Source organism: Cornus florida, unplaced genomic scaffold (assembly GCF_030987335.1).
Source record: "Cornus florida cultivar Cherokee Brave unplaced genomic scaffold, ASM3098733v1 CherokeeBrave_3.0.0_Hap2_Chr10, whole genome shotgun sequence".
NCBI classification, from domain to species: Eukaryota; Viridiplantae; Streptophyta; class Magnoliopsida; order Cornales; family Cornaceae; genus Cornus; species Cornus florida.
The window spans coordinates 103,548,734-103,572,104 of NW_026775580.1; the positions used below are offsets into that span (position 1 = coordinate 103,548,734).

Sequence of the window (23,371 nt, forward strand, 5' to 3'; positions counted from 1 at the left end):
AATCTATGAAGCTCATGGACATTATTATATCGGTAGTTTTATGGACATAGAATATGAGACATTCAGTTCTCGTGTACTCATGTGGTCACGTGAATTACAGATAATTATCATACATTAATGAACAATCATTTTTTAATCAACTTAATGACAAAAATTTGACCTTTTACGAAAGTACATAATTTATTTTATATTTGAGAGTAACGGTTTGGATTTAAAAGAAGAAAAAATTTAGTTTAAATCCAAATTGCCAATGATCCATAAGGCAACAATAAATTTAACCCCTCCTAAGGTGTCATTTAGCAATAATTGATTAATTAGTGACATGAAAAGTCTTTAGATGTAAAGAGTGATTTTAGATAGGGTGCAATTTGACCCTAAACAAGTTGTCATTTATATTTGAGAGCATTTAGATTGTTCATGTAATACATATCTCACACCCGTCACCATTTAATCTTAGATTCAAACTTGTTCTTAATAGAAAGTGGCACAATAGAAGTGATTTACTAATTAATGGTCATTACCATGCATGTTTTAACAGTTGAATACATTTATCTCTATGATTTAGGAGAAAATTCTAGTAGGGTTTCACAGATTTTAGCCAAAAAGTGCCAATTTCTATGTCAATAGAATTGACCTATTTTGGCTAAAAGAAACTAACACCATCCCATTTTGTTCAATTTGCAATTGATGGAATGTGCTCTGAGAAGAGACTGAAACACTACCATGCCAAAAAAAAAGAAAGGATGAATCTCCAAGTTAGCTAATAAATGGGTGCAGAATATATTACTAAATCAATGCCTTCCATAATTCCTCGTCAATTAGCTTCTTTGGGCCCCTCTTGAAATTTTTTAGATAATTGTTTGGTGCACGTGAAACAGGAGACTGCATTAGTCAATTCGACTACTGTGAGATTGGTTTGGATGCAATTTAACTTGATTAATAACAAGTTTGAAAATTCAAACCTCCTTTGTTTAGTAATAAATAAAAATAAATTGTTTGATTTTTTTATTTTCCATTGTCTTTCATGATAATTAAAATTTTAATTACAAAGTTAAGAAGATAATTGTGATATTAAGTACTTGTTTATGATTAAATATGCATAAGGGGCATGGGTTGGAGTGTTGAATTTTTATTATTTGATAAGTTTGAAATTCTAGGTAAAGCAATAATATTGTACATGTCACATCTAAATTATATTGTACTATTATTTCACATGGCACCATACATGGCATATAGCAGAGAGTGCTATCATTTAATTATTTTGAATTATAGAAGTGTACCAAAACACCTAATAAATATACATAGAATTATAGTTCCACAGTACCTAAAATGAGTACTATGATAGAGAATTGATGAGATATGAGTAAATTACGCATCACGCAGAATGACCCCAACAGTGGTTAATGAAGTGGAACTTCACTCCTTAATGTTGTGAGTCAATCGTTTAACCCTTTTTGGTAAAGTGATGATACCACTTGATTTTATGTTTGTTTTGACCATTTTTCATTGAATAATCAATAGCATGTCATTATGTAGTCCAATTGACTAATGTCTAGTATTGTCTTCAATTCTTACTTTAAATTTGTGTTTTTTTATTTTTTTTTAACTTAATATATATAGTTGGATGAATTGAGTGGTTCACAACATGATTTGAAGCAAACTATTAATTAGAATTACATATAAGGCATATTTGGTATGTATTTTATTTTGAATGGTAGTATAGTATTATATTGTGTCGCAATATATTTGGTTATAAACGAAACGAGTTTATAAATAATGGTCCAAAGTTGATACATAACGATGTGATAAGAAAAAAAAAAAAAAAAAAAATGAAATACTCAAAATTTACCTTTTTAAATTAACTATTATATTTTTTAAACTTGCAGCATTTTTTTATCAGGCACGTTCTTATGTTTTTTAGTTTAAGGAGTTTGTTCATAATTTCAAAATTGCCCTCAACAATTAAAAGGAGAAAATTGTTATTTCACTCATACCTTATTTATTTAAAAATGTATGATAGTAATTTGATTGTTATTATTTCATTTCATTTCTTCTCTATTTTATCCAAATAAAAATATTATTATTTCTTTTCTTTTCTATCCAATTTATCCAAACGTGAATACAGATTATTCCTATCATTTCTTTTATTTTATTTTCTCTCCTAACTAATATTATCATTTCCTTTTTTATTTTATTTTCTCTCCTAACTAATATTATCATTTCCTTTCGTTTTTTTCCCATGTGTATTTAAACAGAACCTAATAGTTTTTTATTGGACAATACTTACCTACCCACCACTGAACAAGTAAGTACTACACTTTGAACGATGTGATCCAATCACAAATGTACATTGTCTTTAATTACAAAATTAAAAAGTAACAATTAAGAAAAACGAGTTCATCTAGAATGTGATTTACCAAAAAGAATGTTTTTCTTATTTATTAATTTACTGATTTTGTAATTAAGAACAATGTATATATTTTTTTTATTGGACCACACCCACGAGAGGGAGTATTGTCATGTTTTAGTTAATCAATACATAAATATTCAGTTGTCATTATTGTAGATTTCAACCGTAATAGAAATTGACCATAAAAATACACATGGACATTTATTTTCTATATGTAGACAAAACCGTTTACTTTTAATTTTTTTTTTTCTATTTTATAATTTTAAATTTTCACATGTATAAATTTGCACTTATTTCATAATTAATTTTAGTTTTATTCATTAATTTCGTAAACAAAATTTAAAGTTGTAAAACCTTACATAAAAAAATTAAATTACAGTGAATATCCAAGCCACTTCCGATCAGACCTAAAATATTTAAAGCCTGAATTACCAAAAAAAATTGTTATTTAGGCTCCGTTTATTTAGATGGAAAATATTTTTTTATTTTTTGGTGTCTAGTTGTCATAAAATATTTACAAAGAAAAAAAATATTGAAATCTAACAAAAGCAACTTACTCATTAATTTTAGCCAAGTTATTTTATATACCATACCAGATGAATTCAATCTCAACCTTGACCTAGACTTTTGTAAAATACTAAAATATTAAAATAAAAAAGAAATATTTTAATGAAAATATTTTAAGGGAAAACAAACGGAGCCTTAAAGCCTATCATAAACCCTAAGGAGCAGTAGTTAAAACTTAAAACATTGACACAGGGATTTAATTTTCAGATATTGAGAATGTTTATATTGAAAAAAATCATAATTTAGTGACAAATATAAAAAATATTTGGTGTATAATAACCATTAATGTCTTTGTCTTACAATGATAATATTATTTAGTTAATAAATAATTGAAATAAATTGGGATATTATAGGTACGGCGGAAAAAATAAAATTACTTTTATTTGTACAAGTATATAGTACAATGTGATGTGTAGTGAGAGTTGAATGTTTTAGGAAGAAAAGACAACAGTGGTGTCCAAGTTGGTACTTTCCTTGTGATAGAGATCTGAAAGAAATGAAAGGTCATTCCCATTTGCCTACCTGGGGGTTCAATTTCCACTTCTTCTCACCAAGTGGAGGTGAGACCATATAATTTTCACCAAAAAGGTCATGGGACAAAACATCATGTCCCACTATGGTACACTAATATCACAACTGTTTCATATGTGATCAATTTTCAACTAATTTCAATTTTTTTTTTTTTTTTTTTTTTTTTTTTAAGAATAAAGTACAGTAACACCCCTCTTAAGTTTATCAAAAGAATACTCAAAAGAAAAGTTTGTCTATTTTGGAACAATAACACCATTAAAGTTTGATACATCTATCAAAGACACCCTAATGATAATAAATTGATATTTTTACCCTTTCACTTTTATATCGACTAATTTAAATGCTGAAATGACCTTTATTTCTTTCTCTCCTATCTATTTTCTTTTTCTTAGCCCCTAACACCAATACACACTGTCACACATATACACACATACTGTCACACAAATGATGCATTCATACTTGTTTAATAAATAATACATCAATTACTTGATATTTTTTTTGGTTAATAAATCTAATTACTTTGCTGTGTTCTTTGAGCAGAATCAAGTTTTAATTTTTGGGCATTTTATGGTTATTAAATTCCCCAAATAGCTTGGTGAGTTGATTTGATGATGCAAGTTGTTTTGAAATTTTCATTATTTTTATAGATATAATTTTTCTGGCTTTGGTTTTAAATTTTCCAATGTTTATGTCCGATCCCTCCTATCTATAGTGTTTGTCAAATTCCACGAGACTAGAAAAATTATATCTACAAAATGTGAATTTTGGTTGTTGGATGCACTAGGACATTTGTTATGATTTAGCCCTAGCAATATTTAAATACTCCACTTTCATTTTTTATGTGTGTGTGTGTGTATGTGTGACAATATGTGTTGGTGTGCTGAGGAACAGAAAATAGAGAGGAGAGAAGAAAATAAATTGTTATGGATATGAGGTTAGAAAGATCATTTCAGAATTTAAATTAGTCAATATAAAAGTCAAAGGGTAAAAATGTCAATTTATTACCATTGAGATGTCTTTGGTAGATGTATCAAATTTCAAGGGATGTTGTTGTTCCAAAATAGACAAACTTTCCTTTGAGTGTTCTTTTAGCAAACCTCAATAGATGTTATTGTATTTTACCCTTTTCTTTATATATATATATATATATATATATATATATATATATATATATATATTTTGGGTGGGAAAAGGCAAAATTTATCATTTCAAGAATGGACGAAAATGAAATACATCAAAGCCGCCTATAGAATCAGCAGCTATATCACCCTGAATACACTTAGAAATCTCAAAAGTGTAAACCTTCTCTAATTTACTTTTAAGAGCCCACCTGCTAGATGATGTGCAACACCATTAGCCTCAAGGAACTCTGAATGTCTTCAATAATAGTAGTCATTGGCACAGGAGTTACATGCTTATTATTCACTTCTTTTGCAACAATCTCTGCATCGGCTTCAAAAACAACCTAATTAAGACCCCACCCAACAAGGACAGACCTACATGTCTGCCGGGGGTGAATTTTTTATTTTTACAGAAATACCTTGCTATTTTTTCCTTTTCTCACTATATACCATAAAATATTACTATCGCCCCCTTCAAATTTTGAAAAAGATTATTATTGCCCCCTCACCTAATGTTGTGGGTCGTCACTGCCACCCAATAATGTACCCCATTGGCTAACGCAAACTCATAACATCTTTATTTTCATCTCTCACAAGGGGTGGGGGGAGGGGTGGCCATGGCTCCCCAAAATCAAGTATTTTATTTTATTTTTTAAATTAAATTTTATATTAATTAATTTAACTCTCAAATATTTTTTTCTGGCGCCGTCCCTACTCACAACCATACTATCCACAGGCAAATGAGAAGAACCACAAAAAGCCGCATCACAATTTTACCTTTACAAATCCTTTTGGTGGAGGCCTCCATTGAGACCACATTATTGGAACGCACATTAGATTTTGACGAATATTTTAAACTTCAAAATCAATAGGTCTATATAGTTAATAAAGGTCTGAAGAAATTGATTTTTCTATTTTTCCTATAACAGGAGAAAGAAAAAAAAAAAAAAACCCAAAGAAGTTATCATTGGTTTGGGGGGGTCAAAGTATCACCTTTTTTTTAAGAATTTTTATATTCAGTGTATTTGATAAATTAGGTTGTGGAATGAATATTTAGTAATCCGGCATAAATTTCATTGCTGAGTTTCACTTCATGTTGTATGCAATTGGAGTTTTGGAATTGGAATTGAAATTGATGGAATTAGAGAAAAGTAATTCAGAAAATTAAACTAAAATTTTTTACGATTCTACCAATTTCAATTATAAAGTTTTAATTCCATACAACCGAATAACCACTCTAATTCATCAAACAACTTATTATTTATTTCTAATTCAATTTCAATATAATGATTTTTAACATGAGTTGTTAACATAACAAAAACTCACTTTATTTTCATGGAATCACATTACAATGAAGTCAACTTGTCTCTCATAATCGTTCTTTTCCCTTCATGACTGAAAATCAGATTTGTTGACAGTTTTTGATAAATATTTTTTAAAAACTTAATTAAATAAGAATTATATTCAGATAATTGATTTTTGTAGTTTTTTAAAAATAATTTTTTATTTTTTTACTTCTTAACAAACCAAATAGGCCTTTAATAATTAAGAAAAGTTGAGTGCAATTTGCCTAATTAGAATGAATTGGCATAGCCAAAATTGAGTTTCCAAAGGACTGGTTCTTTAATTTACCCAAAACATAATGTTGAGTAGTTAAACCCATTCCTATGCAGTCTGCCAGTCTCTGATCCTAAAATCACACAGGACAATAAAAGAGGCAGCAATGGACTTATTATCCTGTACTGACATGTTTGGATTTCAAGGACACATTCAGAAAATTAGGGCCTGTTTGAGTTTTGTTATGTGGTGTGGTGTATTGTTCCCAACATTGCTGCAGTAGCACTATTGAGCATTATTGAGGAACAAAACATGTTTAGCGTAGATTGTGCTGGTTTGAACAGTATCAAAACACTTTGCACTGTTTGGGCCAAATGTTGGAACAAAAAAAACTTGTTCCAAGTGTTCCGCCTCCATCTCTATTCTCGTCTCAACTCTGAACTTGCCAGTCTCTCTCTCTCTCTCTCTCTCTCTCCAACTGCAAACCTGTAGGGGTTTTGTTTTAATTTTTTTTAGGGCAAATCATTCAGCCTCCCAAACGCCTCCATCTCTATTCTCTCTCTCCCTCTTCGCCAGTGCCAAACCAGTCGTCTCCACTGGATCCTCACAGCTCGTGGCCGAATCTGGATTCTCAACGATGAACTTGCCCTAGTCTCTCTTTCGATCTCTCTCTGCAACTGCAAACTTTTGATACCCAACACCATATGTAGCAAATTGAGTTGTTTCAGAAACCTTTTTGGGTATTTTCCTTTGAGAGACGGGATGTAGGGCACGGTTTTTGCCATTTTCGATCTCTTCAACCCTAACCAACCAGGGAATGAAAATTGGAGTGTTTGGTTTGGAGTTTTGTTGATTGGGTGGTTGGAGGAGGTAGATGGTGGTTTCGGTGAGAGAGAAGAAACCGTCACGTTTGGCTTTTCGACCTAGGACAAGATGGTTGCGATTGGTGGGGGAAGGAGCAAGGAGAGGCAGAGGAGACAGTTGCCATTTTTGTTCTCTGATACGAAATTTTTTTGAAGATGAAGCCAACTCTAGGGTTCCTGTGACTAATTAATGATCAGCGCTGGACTTCCCCTTTTTTTTTAGGGCAAATCATTTCAACCTCCCAATTGCCCTAGTCTCTCTGTCTCTCTGCAACTGTAATTTTGTGTGGTGTATGGTTTTTGTTTTAATTTTTTTTCTAAATTAACTAATCAAGCTCTGTAATTCTTGTTTTGCAAACTAATCAAGTGAAGTAATTAATTTATTTTAATCATTAAAAAAAATTATAATAATTTCCATTCAGAGTAAAATTTTGTCGCCAAACATGTTTTGTTCTCCTCTCAAAACACTACACCACACAACACTTATTTTGTTCTAGACTAGAACACTACACTGCACCACACTACAAACTCCAAACAGGCGCTTAGAGAAAGCCATGGGTAAACTTGGTCTTACAATTTTAAAGGTCAATTGACGGCGTTACTGTTATCTACGACTATGGAAACTTCATATCACCGAACAACAAGACGGAGTCACGGATGGATAATTGACAAATTGCAAATCATTCATTGGGTTTGTCTCTATCTTTCACCGCCCAACAAAAAAGTGGTACATATGATATGACTTTCTTTTTTCTTCTTTTTTTAATCAAATTATTAGTGGGACCCACATCGGACGATTGCAACAATTGCCTAATTTAATTATTTTTATTTTCAACACAAAAATTGATATAAATTTTTAATTTATTGGTTTACATCTTATAATATCTGAATTTATGTATCTGTATGTTGTCTCATAGCAAGTATAAATCAAGGTGTAACGAAAACGGAATTTATTGATACAAAACCTATTTTTTAAAAAAATGGACCTGTATCTCCAAAATTTATTAATACGAAACATATATTTTTTTTAAAAAAAATAGAGTTTTAGTCGATTTTAGTAATTCTTAAGATCATCTAACACAAATAATAGCCTATTCATTATTTTTTAGTCAATGTCATTATTAAAAAGCTTAATATTTACACTATTTACAAAATTAATGAATAAAAAGCAACTGAATTATGAAATAAATGAAAATGATCCCATATGATATAATAAAATATAAAAGTAATATATATATATATATATATATATATATATATATATATAATGGAGGTGTTCCGGATCTTGTCATGATTAATCCACGAAACATGTGCAAGACACCTAAGGGTGGCAAATTATGACACGACACGACACGACAATCCGACACGAACACAACACAAGTTAAAAGTATTTAGGTTTAGCATAAACGGGTTTGGGTTATAAAAAAGGTCGACACGATTAACCCGTTTTCTTAACCGTGTCGGGTTAGGGTTGAGGGGTTCAACCTGTGTAACCTGTTTATGACCCATTTAACTCAACATGTTATAATCATGAATATTATATTACCTGTTTAAATCCAATTACTATGAATAGTTAAGTCATTTCAACATAAACCTTGTATATGCCTTATGATTTTTCTTTTTATTTTAAATATTTGGGTTAATTATGATAATTTTTTTTCTATTATTTAGTATTTAATTAAATATTAAATGTCTTATTTTAATAAATAGATCATTAAACGGGTTAACACGATTACCTGTTTAATAAACGGGTTGAGTTAGTGTTGAGATTCTTGACACGATTATTAAATGGGTTGGGTTTGAGTTTACCTATTTATTATAATACCCTTACATCAATACGATACGAACACGACCCACGAGCACGAATTGCCACCCCTAAAGACACCTCACACGAATCAAATAAAAACTCGAACTATGTATGCCGGTGTGACCCGAAAGGGAAATGATATATTGTATCATTTTGTTTGCATGGAATTTATAATACAATCATTTTTTTGGGTTAAATTTATGATACAATCATGATAGCAAATGAAAAGAGAGATTTTTTTTTTTTTTTTTTTTTTTTTTTTTTTTTTTTTTTTTTTTTTTTGGACAATCAAAGATTACATGTCATAATAAAATTGTGTCACATATGTTGTGAAGATGCTATCGCTCTTCCGCGATTGTGAAGATCTAAATATTATTCTTATACTCAATATTAAATTAAATATGAGAGTTTAATTTGGTTGACTAACAGAATTAATAATCTCTCGTAAACATAATCCAAGAGAATATTAAAAATGAGAAGACATTTGAAGGTTCTGAAACATAATAAGAAGTTAAAAAATGTTATAACTTATACATATTAGACATCCAATGGTACAAGGAAAAGGAAATAGAATGTAATACCCCTAATTTTAAAAGGATAGTTCTGCCATTTATTTAATTGTTTAATCTTTTATTTAATTGTTTAATTGCGTGTTATTCTATAAATTGGTTATTTTAATTGTGTGTTTCTTCCATGGTTATTTAAATTTGATTTTGTTTTAGTTTCTATCAGCTTAAAACTTCATTTCTTATTTCGGTTTGTATTATGTGTTCATTATAAAATATTAATTATTAAATATCCCTCGGGTTTGGGCCTGGGCCTGATCAACCCGTGACTTGGATCCAAGGGGTATCACAGTTGGTATCAGAGCAGGTTCAAACTCGAGGGATATTTAACAATTAATATTTTATAATGAACACAGAATACAAACCGAAATAAGAAATGAAGTTTTAAGCTGATAGAAACTAAAACAAAATCAAATTTAAATAACCATGGAAGAAATACACAATTAAAATAACCAATTTATAGAATAACACGCAATTAAACAATTAAATAAAATATTAAACAATTAAATAAATGCCAGGACTATCCTTTTAAAATTAGGGGTATTACATTCGAGATCGCATGCGTACTGCCCAAAGTAGGCAGAAGAGCTATGCTGATCGTCGCACTCGTGCTTTGGAGTTTCGGGTTGGAGATCAGGTTTTTCTCAAAGTATCTCCTATGAAAGATGTTATGCGCTTTGGGAAGAAAGGGAAGTTGTCTCCGCGGTTTGTCGGTCCATTCATGATTACGGATCGAGTTGGAGCTGTTGCTTATCGGTTGGCACTGCCGGATAACTTGGATCGCGTTCACAACGTGTTTCCATGTTGCGAAAATTTCTGCGCGATGAGGATCGGTCTCAGCATATCGATGTTGGGGAGATTGAGCTGCAGCCGGATGCAACTTATTTGGAGCCACTTTGTCGTATTGTTGACCGTCGGGATCAAATCCTTCGCAATAAGGTTATCCCTTTGGTTCGTGTACAGTGGAGTCATCACAATGAGGCTTAGTCCTCTTGGGAACGGGAGGATGTCATTCGCTCGCAGTTTCCTGAAATATTGGAAGAAGGTAAGAGCGAATTCCGAGAACGGAATTCCTTTTGTTAGGAGGGAAGAATGTAATACCCCTAATTTTAAAAGGATAGTCCTGACATTTATTTAATTGTTTAATCTTTTATTTAATTGTTTAATTGCGTATTATTCTATAAATTGGTTATTTTAATTGTGTGTTTCTTCCATGGTTATTTAAATTTGATTTTGTTTTAGTTTCTATCAGCTTAAAACTTCATTTCTTATTTCGGTTTGTATTCTGTGTTCATTATAAAATATTAATTATTAAATATCCCTCGGGTTTGGGCCTGGGCCTGATCAACCCGTGACTCGGATCCGAGGGGTATCACATAGAAGGAGCTGTGTAAGGATCTATTCCATCTTATCGTATGATATTGTTTGCTTTGGACCTGAATTCGCATGATTTTTGGTCTTGAATTTTACTCCAAAAAGTCTCATACCAATTAGAGATAACACCACCACATATAAACACTTCACCTTTCTCTTTTCCTTTACGCAAACAATGTGAAATTATACACCCATAACTTGCTTGCACTTGCCCATAAAATGGCCATAAGCTATATAAAGTGAAAGGCAAATAAAATTTGTACAGGTCCCACATTCAAAGAATTTAAATGGGAGCACAAGCAGGTATTTAAAGTTTGTTAGAGAGGATGTGAAAAAAAAGGGCATGATGAGGCTTTAATGGAGGTTTTGGAGGAGGAAAGAGAGAAGATATGAAAAAAAATAATCAAACATCATTCTCGTAATTTGTTGGACAAAATGGTAAAAAAATCACTGCACCAAACATATTTCTAGGATACATACTTTTTGGCTTTAGAAATGGGTAAGTGCAAAAAATACCGCTGGAGTATACCTTTCATAGCAGTTTTACCCTTTACTTAAAAAGGTGTGCAAAAAACACTCCTATTCTTTTTAATTTGTGCGAAAATACTCTCAATTAATATAATGACCATTTTACCCTTTTCTATTCCAAAAATGCCCCTACCAGAAAGACGTGGTTTGTACTACCGGAGAGTATCTGTTTCATACCAATGAATCACCGCTACCATATCCAGACGAACGCTACCGTCAACCGAGACAACGAGAACTACAGCTAGAGGAGAGGTTGCGGAGATCATCCTTGAGCTAAGACCAATGTTGCCATGATTTGAGCAAGCTTCTGCTAGTGACTTGAAAATTCAAGGGCGTAGGTGATGGTTTAACAGCACAGTTCAGGAATTCGTGGATAAAGCGATCGAGTGATGGTTTGGAGAATTGAAGGCGTCGCGACCCTTGGAGAGAAGGGGATCAGCGGAGGAAGGGGTTTCGATAGTGAAGGAATGGGTAAAGTACAGCCACACCCCTGAGGTTTGGCAAAAGGATACTCAGATGAAACTTACTTGTATTTTGGACAAAGACGCCCCCTGAAGGTTCAAAAATGGATAAAGAGATCCCTTTATATGAGAAATTGACCAAATTACCATTTGACTGCTTAGGAGACTTTTTTAACTTTACAATTTAATTAATTAGACCAATCTACCCTCATGAACAATTTATGCATAAAAAAAAGTAACAAAAAAAAAAAAAAATTTCTTTTTTTTTTTTTTTTTTTTCCGATTTTTTACTTTATAAATGTCCCAACTTCTTAAAAATGTAGATGTCTAAAATAATTTTTTAATCCAATAAATATATTTCAAATAAATTATATTTTGTTAATACTTTTTTCTTTTTCTTTTTTATTTTTAAATTAAGATGCTTTATTATTTCATCTAAAAAAATTAAACCAATCTTTTTTCCTTAAAAATAAAAAATATGATACCAATATAACTTTATGCATCTTAAATTATATATCAAATATTATGCATTTCCCAACATAAAAGGGAAAAAATAATAATAATAAAACAAAGGGAAAAAAAATAATAAAACAAAGGGGAAAAAAAAAAAAACAAAGGCATACATAAAATTAAGATGAACAAAGTTATACGGGTACCTATTTTCTTTTATATTGAGAAATGCATAATATTTTATATATAATTTAAGATACATAAAGTTATACTGGTACCATATTTTTTATTTTTAAGAAAAAGAGATTGGATTAATTTTTTTAGATGAAAGAATTAAGCATCTTAATTTAAAAATAAAAAATAAAAAGAAAAGAAGTAATAACAAAATATAATTTATTTGAAATATATGTATTGAATCAAAAATTCATTTTAGACGTCTACATTTTTAAGAAGGTGGGACATTTATAAAGGAAATAATAATAATAAAAAAAAAGAAAAAGAAAAAGAAGAAGAAGTTAACAATACAAAGTTTTTTTTTTTAGCTTTTTTTATTTTTATGCATAAATTATTCATGAGGGTAGATTAGTCTAATTTATTAAATTGTAAACTTAAAAAAGTTTTTTAAACGGTTAAAGAGTAATTTAGTTAATTTTTCATGTAAAAGGGTATTTTTATCTATTTTTGAACCTTCAAGAAATATTTTTGTCCAAAATATAGATAAATTTTATCTGAGTGTACTTTTGCCATATCTCAAGTGTGGCTGTACTTTACATGCGTAGGAATAGTTGTTGGTGGCGGCGGCAGTGGCAACACCTCCATTCTTTCTCTTCGTTGAATTCTGTGGCCCGATTGTGGGTTTAAGGATAGTGGGGGTGGTGGCCCTTCCACCATCGGCGGAGACGATTGTGGGCCATCAACAGGTGTATATCCCACAACGGCTTGTCGAAGCTGAGCATCGACACCGCCAGCTTCGCGAGGTAGTCGTTGATCGCGTCCTCGTCGTTGACTCTGTCAACAACGGGTTCATGGGGGACGATGAATTGGTTGAGATCAACCTGGGTTTCTCTAGTGTTCGATGCCGCGAGAGTCTCTGGCCACCAAGTTGTTGAATATGGGGCGTGTGATCATGACGGAGTTGCTAATCTCAGCCTTCACGGTGTCCACATCAATTGGGTATTTTTGGTTGGTGACGCAGGTGATTATTTGGTTCAGCTCCGGCTGAAAGAATAAACGGCCGACCGGCGACAATGGCTCGTCCATCTCTGCAGCGTCCATGAGAGAGAAAGGGAGAGTTACCTGTTTTGGTGTTTAGAGAGAGCAATTGCTCATCTTGGTCGGCTAGTCACGGTTGTTTAGAGAAAGAAAGAGGGAGAGTTACGAGGCTCCAGCCGCTTCACACATTGGTTGTTTAGATAGAGAGAGAGAGGGAGAGTTATGACGCAACTAACAATGGTTGTCGCCCCTACTGAACCATACCCAAACCAACGCCACCATCAACGGTTGTGGGTTTTTTTAGCCACCTATTTTAGTCATTTTACAAAATTTTAAATTTATATATATATTATTAAGTACCTAGCTAAGAGTATTTTAGTCATAAATGTGTGAGTAGAACTTATTTGCATAAATGTTATAGTTTAGGTGTATTTTTTTATACCTAAAAAATGCAATACGGGATAAAGATGTTTTCTGCACTTGACACCTTTAAAAAAAACACATCATGAATAATGTGAGTTGAATTTCAGAACTTGGTCAGTTGGTCATTTGTCGGGTTAGAAACTCATAATGCATGTCTTAGTGTTAATGTTAGAATTCATGATAAGGAATTAAGGATCCACTAAAATTGAATATTTTCTGATTATAATTTAATCCTTTCTTATTACTACCGCGATGGTAATTTATTGATATATTCTCTACTTTCTAAAATAAAAGATAATTTAATGTCTAAGTCAAAAAAAGAGTGTGATTGACATGTCAAAGTTAAAAAAAATTATATAAAAAATTATATATATATATATTTTTGTTAAACTAAGTACTCACAAAAGCATTGTCTGACTTTCTATGTAAACACGTGTATTTTTATTAAATTTCTATCCTAACAGACATGTAATTTGGTTTATGACTGTGAGAATAGTCTTAAGAACTAAATTAGTCAGCTTAAATTGTCTGGAAATGCTGCATAGTTATTCACATAATACTCATGTCATTTCATCTTTTATTTAGATTTGGTGGGGATGAACCTCTCTAACATTTTCTTTCACTTGTCTCACTCGAACTCGTAACGTCAACATTAATGTCGGACCATCCTACCTACCGGTGGAGACCCCGGACACTTTCCAGATTGACACTCGGCGCAATACCCAATCAAGGACTACATTTGACTAGGTGAAAATCCAAATTTCTTGTATTGTTGTACCACACCGACCTTGTATTGAGATTAAGTTGTAGCATGGCATGTGTCTATGAACTAGGAGTAGTTTAAGTGGTCTTTTTTGGCTAAAAACAATATCAATCGGTTAGACAAAACTTAATATTATTATGAACATATAATTTTAGTTATTGGGAGTTTAGTTATTCCCATTTTTCTTATGTTCACTGAGAGTTTAGGATGAACCCTTTTAGTAGCTAATGGTATGGGGAAGTAAGTATACTCAATATATATATATATATATATATATATATATATATATAGTAGGAAAAGAATGTGAAGGTTACACTAGAGACTAAACAAATGAAAAATGGACAGATAATTTACGTAATTTGTGCGCTTTGCCTTTTTTAATATAATGTGTGCATAAAAATATAATATCATGCTTTGCCATATGAAGCAATCGAATCAAAGGATAATCATGAACCCAGGATATGATTACTTTAGAAGAAGACCACATTAAGTTCTAAACCAGTTTAGTTGGGACAACCAAACCCAGTTTCTGTTTTCTACACAAATATTCTGGGTCTTCAATGCATTTGTGTAGGGGTACACAAAAAAATCCCGTCAAACCGAAAATCCAAATTAGACGGGATAGTTTGATTTGGTTTGATCACGGTTCTAAATTTATGAAACCGTAAAGATACGATTTGATCAAAATTTGAGATCCTTTAAGACTGAATTAGACCGAACCGAACCATTATGTTATATATATATGTTAAATTATAAAGTATACATAATATAATATAATCCTACAATTTAAATCACTTATTAGTTTATAACAACTATCAATCATACAATGCATCCTTAATTATCTTATCAATTTGTTAAATAATCTAATTATAATATATGTTAATGGTCCACCTACAAAGTACAAACCAAAACCTACTTGTAATCTCCAACTGTGCAAAATGAGGATATTTATAGGTTCCATAGTTTAGAATTCAAAATTTAATTTAATTGTGGCGCACTGTACCCATCCGTTTATTTTATAACCATGACAGTCAAAGTCAAATAGTGCATCCACGGAGGAGCGTGCTTTTCACTTGCAACTAAGTCGCGTCCGGCTGAAGTTTTACCCCCAAAACTGGAGGCTATTCTGAACAAGCAGACGCAGAGTAAAGTTTTAGAGAGAGAAAGTAGTTATATAATAAACAAAGTAATTTCCAAAACAAAAATTGCAAAAGAGTATACTCGGTAAAGAAAAAGAAGAATTACTGTATTAGATTTCCTTCCTTCCCTTGTGTTGTAAGAGTTGAGTCCCTCTTGGCCGTCTATTTATAAGGAGAAGGAATTTGCAGTACCCCTTCTTATTCTCCCCTCCATTTTCGTATATACATACCCAATTCTAGTGATAGAAAATACATACATGTACATAACTGGTTGCTTATATATATATAAATACACACACACACACACACATATACACCACTACTCATCTCTCATTGTTAATTTTAGAGAGAGAAAGAATGGGGAGAGGGAGAGTGGAACTGAAGAGGATAGAGAACAAGATCAATCGTCAAGTCACTTTCTCTAAACGCAGAAATGGTCTGCTCAAGAAAGCTTATGAGCTTTCTGTTCTCTGCGATGCTGAGGTGGCTCTCATCATCTTCTCCAGTCGCGGCAAGCTCTATGAGTTCGGTAGCTCTGGGTATACACATACCTCTCTCTATATATATACTTATATCTATAATATCACAATAATCTCTCTCTGGAAATTTGTTGCTTGAAAATATATATGATTCTCTGCTACATCAAATAAAGCTCTATGAGCTTTGTGTGATGTATGTGTGTATATAAATATATATGTCTTAAATTTTAGTGTGTGGAAATATGAATCTCTTACATGTCTTCAGCACTTTCTCTCTGACGTAATTCTACATCTCAGATCAACTCCACTCTTTTGTATATGTAAGAGTGTGTGTTTTTTTTTTTTTTTTTTTTTTTTTTTAGAGCTTTGTACTCTTTCTTTCTCTTTCTAGCTACTCTCACTGGCTCTTAGAAAATATCTCTCTTTCCCACTCTACTTTTTCTCTCTCTTCTGGTTGTGGTCTTCTGGGGATCTTCCTACAGCTTTTTATGGCTTTTATCTCCGATTTTCTATTTCTACATTGATGTTGTGTGCAGTGATTTTCCAATGAAAGATCGACACGTTTTGTGATTCTCAAAATCTCATCATGAAGAGCAGAGAAGAGAGTGAGACGAGGTTTTTCATAAAAACCTTCACCCCTTAGACCACCGTGCTAAGATCTAGGGTTTTCTCTTTTATTCTTTATCTTCTTTCTGTCTCTACTCTCTCTCTCTATAAAAATATGCAACAATAGTGTACTACTACTGAAACTGGTCATCATATATATGAAGCACCTCAATGTCCAAAGGACTTGTATTGTTGAAGAGATCGAAATTTTGTCTCATGTCTTTTAGTCCTTAGATCTTGTGAGTTCTTCACTGGTTTTGTACCTTCTCTTTCTCTCTCTCTCTCTCTCTCTCTAACATCTCCTTCAAAAATAATATTTTCCAAGAAGGTTATGATAGCATAGATTGGTACAGATATACTTTTCACTGTAAAATTAGGGCTTTTTAAGCTATCTGAGGCTCAAACTCAGAGTCAAGATTTCTATGTTTCTTATTCGTAATCTCTCTCTCTCTCTCTCTATACACACACACACATGGTTTTGGCGTGAATCAAACATATGTTTTGTTTTTGGCATTTCAATTTTTAGTAGTTCTTAATTGGTTTTACTATCCTGAAACATATTTGTATCATTTTATACATACACATATATATACACACACACAAGATAAATCATTTTATATAAATCGGATTTCCTTCTTTTATATGATAGTTAAAATACTAGGTAAAAATTAGAAATTTTAATATAATTGGCTTTTGATTGAGGTAGTATGATGTACAAAAGGTAGCTCAGTTTGTATGAAATTGGAAGTTGCTTATATATAAACAGATGAGAACTAGTGTGTGATCTAGAATGTGCACACATAAACTGTGCATCAATACAACTTATTCTTTAATTTAGTGCATCACATAAAATTTATTCTCGATTTTTTGCAAATATGGATCCATACAACCCACGAGTTTGTGTCTGGCTTATACGCTTTGGATTATGTGGAAAATTAGTGTAACAGGAGAATTAAAAGTTTCTTGCTAGCACCTTTGACCAAAGGAGATGATGATAAGAAGTGAAAAATCAGGCTTTCTGTTTCTGGATTTTTTTTTTTTTTTTTTTTTTCTCTTTCTTTATTTTCCCTTCATTATTTTTTTGCTTTTTTTTTTTTTTTTTTTAGTTATATGTATATATATATTACTTATTATTTTATTTTATTTTATTGGGGGTTTTGGTGTGGTGACTGGTGAGGGAGTAAACACATGCATAACTATATCAAGATATTCCACTTATAATCAGTAATAAACACTGCTTCACCTTAATTAGGTTGCTTAAAGCCTTAAACTTCAACCTTTTACCTTAAGGTATTTGGGATGCTTCTAGATACCACCCAAGCTATGGTCTTTTCCTTGATAAGGCTTGACTTGCACTACTAATGAGCATCCATTTCATAATATACTTCAAAATTTTCTTTTTCTTTTTTCAGTAAGGTAAATGAATTTTAAGGATGTATTATGCATAACATACTTAAAGATTAACATATATTATTTGAGTAAATAAGGTTTGGATACAAAGAATGAACTTAAAATTGTACTTTGTTTTAAACTTATATGTCAATTGTTATTTAACCAATTTTGATGCTTGATTATACTCTTACTGTCAGCTAGTTTTTATTTTCAAGTTGTTTTAAGAATGTAATAGACAGATGCTTGTGTATGGAAAAAATGCTTTTGGATTCTATTATTTTAGAATGATTGAAGTTAAAAAAGTGGATCATTAATTGGAATGTTTATGTTTATGTCATTCCTTCTCCTACTCTCTGAATTGTCTTCAAGGCTGCAAATTCTCATCTGTAAGCAATTGCCATGGTTGTAATGGAATTAAAAAAATAAGGAAAGGTTGTAATGGTGGCAAATTCTCATCTTTAGTGAGAGTAAACCAACTCACTAGTAATTATATTGCATTAGATAATTTTTAGTAAAATATTTGGAGGACAATTGTTTTTACTTCCATATATATATACCCTGAACCCTAAACCCCTGTATATATATATTTATTGGCAAAAAACATATTCACACACCCATTTTTGTCGGGAACTTGAACCCTTGACCTTCTACTAAGGAAGGCGAGGAAGTACAGTTAGGCCACAAGGCCCTTAATTAGTTCATATATATATATATATATATATATATATATATTGAAAGGTAAATTTTATTTCCATATTACACCAGAGTATAATTAGGAAAAATATTAGTTGGAGTGGTTGGTTGTAGACACAAATTCTTCATATTTAGGCAACTATTTACCATTGTTCTCACTCTGCAGTATGACCAAGACCCTTGAGAGATATCAACGTTGCTGTTTTAATCCTCAGGACAACAATGTGGAACGTGAAACTCAGGTTTTGCTCTAAAACAACATTCCACTAAATATGGCAAAAATTATTCATGTTGAGCAGATCATTTTCTTATTCTCGTATGGGACAAGTTCTTATTTTGTAATGAGAAGATCACCACTTTCTTTCTGTTTCACTCATTTATTGAATCTTTCGGTCACAATGCAGAGCTGGTGCCAAGAGGTGTCAAAATTAAAGGCAAAATATGAATCTCTTCAACGCACTCAAAGGTTATTTCATTTCTCTTTTCTTTTCTCCCATATTCTTTTTTTCTTCAGTAGGTAACTTGAGTTTTATCAAGTGGAATAAAGATGACGTACCCCATCTCCCCTTTATTTTTCTAATTCACAGTTAATACTTCATTTATTTATTTTATTTTTTATACGCAAATGCATTCTACTATTGCAGCTATTGAGTAGAGTTATAAAATTGTTACTAGCATCAAATTTTGGCCTAAAACATACAAGTAGAATTTGGATAGAAAATAATTTGTTGACTTGTCTGGCAATTATACAAGTGCCAATTAAGGTACGTGCTGACACTTGAAATGGTATGTAATTCATGAAGGCATTTGCTTGGAGAAGATCTTGGACCACTGAGTGTGAAAGAGTTGCAAAATCTTGAGAAACAGCTTGAAGGAGCTCTCGCGCAAGCTAGGCAAAGGAAGGTACTTAAATGAGTTCTAACAAACTCATAATTCTGCATTCCATTGAAACCAGCATGACAGCGTCATTGGTTTTTTAACTTGAATATATAATGTTTTAACAAATATCAATTTTCTAGTGTGAACCTTTAAATCCAAACTTTGAAATTTTATGAATATTACTAAAAAAGGAAACTGAAAGAAAAAAAATCTCATTTCTTTCTATAACCCAATTATCTGCTCAACGCGAATGCTGTGCAATCTGGAAATTAATAAAATTTCATTGATATGCTTAATTGGACAATTTTTTGGGAACAATAAAGAGATTGAACCAGTAAAGTTGTGTACTGAACATATAAGACTAATTGTGAATTCTGCTAGTGATCTTTTTTTTTTAGTTAAAAGGTAAGCTTGTATTAGAAGAAGAAAGAATGTACAAGGAGGTTCAAATTGGACAAAACAAGCTGCCAAAGCAGTAAACAAACAAAGCAGACCAACATCTGCAATGGGAGATATGAGATTCAACACAACACTAACTAAGAACAAGTAAAGAACTACCATAGTAAACAAAATAGTTTAAGGGAAAGCAAGAGAATGAGCATTGGATTAAGTAAGAGGGATGACTAAACATTTTTCCCACATCCTCATTCACATCTTTATTCATGTGAGTTTGATCAGGGCATTCAGACTAGGGATTTTGACTCTAGATACATAAAATTTGAATTTATAACACCCAAGAAAATTGTAAATTATATGTAATTCACAAATTCTTATACTGAAGGAATGCCCTACAACTGTGCCATGGAGCATATATATATATATATATATATATATATATTTCTGCCTCCATCTGAATATACCTAGGGCTCACGCTTTAGCTCCATTTCTTGAGACTCCATAAATGTGCACGGAACTATATTCAATTAATTAACTGTATATTCTAGATATAGCAAAAAGTACTTCAATTCTGCCAAATGAATTCCCAATGCATATTAGAAAAACAACAGGATCAAAAGCATCTTCGTTTTCTTAGAAAATTATGAAATTTAATTATGATATTCATGTGATTGGCTAGTCATATAATTAAGCCTTATTTTTTAAATGATGGATTTCTTTTTTATTTTATTGTTATTTTGTAACTGCAGACACTGTTAATGATAGAGCAAATGGATGAGCTTCGAAGAAAGGTAAGTGAATCATATAGCTTTGCTTTAAATAGCTACAGTGGTATAGTCTGAATTAGATATTGGTTTTAATTTTCTGGAGATTTAATTGACAAGGTTGTTTGTTTCAGAAACTGGAAATCAATAAGAAGATATTAAACATTATTCATCCAACTCTATGAAATTAATCATACAAATCGTCATTGTTTCATCGCCTAGGTCCTCTAAAGAAGATAACTTGTGGTCTATGAGTCAAAATGAAGTTGGTCAGGTATTAGGCGGAGAACTGGGGATACATTTTTATGCCAAGAGTTAAGGTCCATCCAAATTAACCAGAAATTATTGGGTATTTCCGGATACCTAATAAATTTTCAAATTAATCTATATGCATGAATTTCTTGAAAATTGAAGGAGAATTCACAATGTAATACCAAAATGGCAAAAGGGCATCTTGCAACTTAAATGTGTACAATCATTGATGTAAATATTCATTAGTGATGCTTTTTCTTGACCTTATGAAATCTGTGATTGCGGCTAATTTATAAGCTGTAAGAAGTAGCTACCATTTTTTATGTACATGTGCTAGTTAGAACATGGGTGTCTGTATCTTACGTAGAAAGTTTTTTTTTTTTTTTTCCCCAGCTAATGATATTTTATTCGGCAAACAAGCCTATTCTTGAAAAGTTGTAGTACATCTAAAACCTATATTTTACTTCTTTTTAATGTTGTGATTTTCATATTGCACTTGGCTATACATATTGGAATTCTCATTATCAAATTGCCCTTTTCTTTTCCTTGTAATATGTTCTTCGGGTTAGAATAAAGATATTTGAATCGAAGGGTTCAACCAAAAATGCGACCCATAAGACCCATAAGATTTAAGGCTCTTGGATGCATTGAAGTGGAGCTCATGCTCATGGTTGGGAGTTTCACTTCATAATCCAATGGCTTTGTATGACTCGGCCCACCCCTTCTGTTGGACCAAAAAAAAAGTATTCTTCTAGTTATTAGAACTCATATATCTCTTACTATGTTTGTGTCGATTATATTGGCAGGAGCGTCATCTTGGAGACATGAACAAGCAACTCAAGACTAGGGTTTCGCTTGAGTTGACTCCGGTACTCACTGCGAAATATACATCATTATTGGCGCCTTAAATTAGTGAAAATAAACCTGACTTATTTGCTTCGGTTTAATGATTTAGCTTGAAGCTGAAGGACAAGGTCTTAGAGCCCTCCCATGCTCATGGAATTCTAATGCATCAGCTGGGACCAGCTGCTTTCTCGTGCACCCTTCTCAATCCAATCCCATGGACTGTGAACCTGAACCTGTCTTACAAATAGGGTTATACTCTCTCTCTCTCTTTTATATTTGATGGAGTTCAATATGAATATAATGTTTGATATATTTTCTAACAGCTATAACTTTTAGAATGTGTGTGCCAGCTAAACTGTTAGAGAATATGTAACTTAATTATTTATATTTTTTAAATTGGCCTTCTCCCTCTACTGTTCATCATAAGCGACATGCATGCAACAATTTAATTGTCATGGTGACAATCGAGATTGAAAATTCAAGACTTTGGTTGTTCTAATAACATGTTAATTAACCACCAGCTACTTAAAAAGTTATGTGCACCATCCCTCTATTCGAACTATTCACAAAAGGCCACACGTGACAGAGGTGTTGAAATATATTGTTACACTACCTCCTATCTCTTAACAGTTTTAAGTTTTGGAAGTAAATGGTGATTATAATTAAGTATTTGTTTCGTGTAACAGGTACCCTCATTACGTTCCAGGGGAAGGATCGTCTGTTCCAAGGAGCATGGCTGGTGAGAGTAACATCATGCACGGTTGGGTTCTTTGAACTCGTATATGCAAATTACAAATGTGATCTGTTTATGATTTTCGAAGTTAATTATAATGGGATATGAAATCTATATGTACTTGTGTATCATCCTCTCCATGGAGAGGAAGTAAACTGCGTAACTATTGCTTATATGTTTATGCAATATTAATGTTGGAAATCGCAATGATAATTTGTTTTTTCTAATCAATATATGATTGCTTGGAATGTAATATTTATAGGTAACTGTAGGCGATGACAAATCTATATAACCAACAGTATTTGGACCAAAATTTTATTTTTATTTGTTAAAGGTGTATATGTATTGATGGATAAAAAACACTATATTCTACGAGAGATTGAACAGGGCAGCCCCTTAAGGCCCCAAAGGGCACAAGACAAAAGCTATAAAGGCCCAGAACAAAAGGGTGAGCCCGAATCCTAAAAAGCCAGCCCAAAAAAAAATATGATGTACCTAAAGGACCTAAACTACTATTTCCATTTGTTACTTGTTACTTGTTACTTGATAGAAGTTTTGC

The 23,371-nt window shown here is 32.0% G+C and overlaps 1 protein-coding gene across 1 annotated transcript; it reads left to right on the top strand.

Annotated features, from left to right (window-relative positions):
- The first annotated feature begins 16,129 nt into the window (after positions 1–16,129).
- LOC132279614 (agamous-like MADS-box protein MADS3) lies at positions 16,130–22,853 on the top strand. The gene is made up of 8 exons (XM_059781633.1): positions 16,130–16,311; positions 19,109–19,184; positions 19,347–19,408; positions 19,746–19,845; positions 20,967–21,008; positions 22,040–22,102; positions 22,189–22,328; positions 22,766–22,853. The coding sequence occupies exons 1-8, from the start codon at positions 16,130–16,132 to the stop codon at positions 22,851–22,853; spliced, it is 753 nt and encodes a 250-aa protein (XP_059637616.1).
- Positions 22,854–23,371: the final 518 nt, after the last annotated feature.

Bases quoted from the DNA above. Each gene is read 5' to 3' on its own strand.
- LOC132279614 (XM_059781633.1), top strand. From the start codon at position 16,130: ATGGGGAGAGGGAGAGTGGAACTGAAGAGGATAGAGAACAAGATCAAT. The intron at 19,185-19,346 runs GTTTTGCTCTAA...GTCACAATGCAG, and splicing joins ATGTGGAACGTGAAACTCAG to AGCTGGTGCCAAGAGGTGTC. The intron at 19,846-20,966 runs GTACTTAAATGA...TTGTAACTGCAG, and splicing joins CGCAAGCTAGGCAAAGGAAG to ACACTGTTAATGATAGAGCA.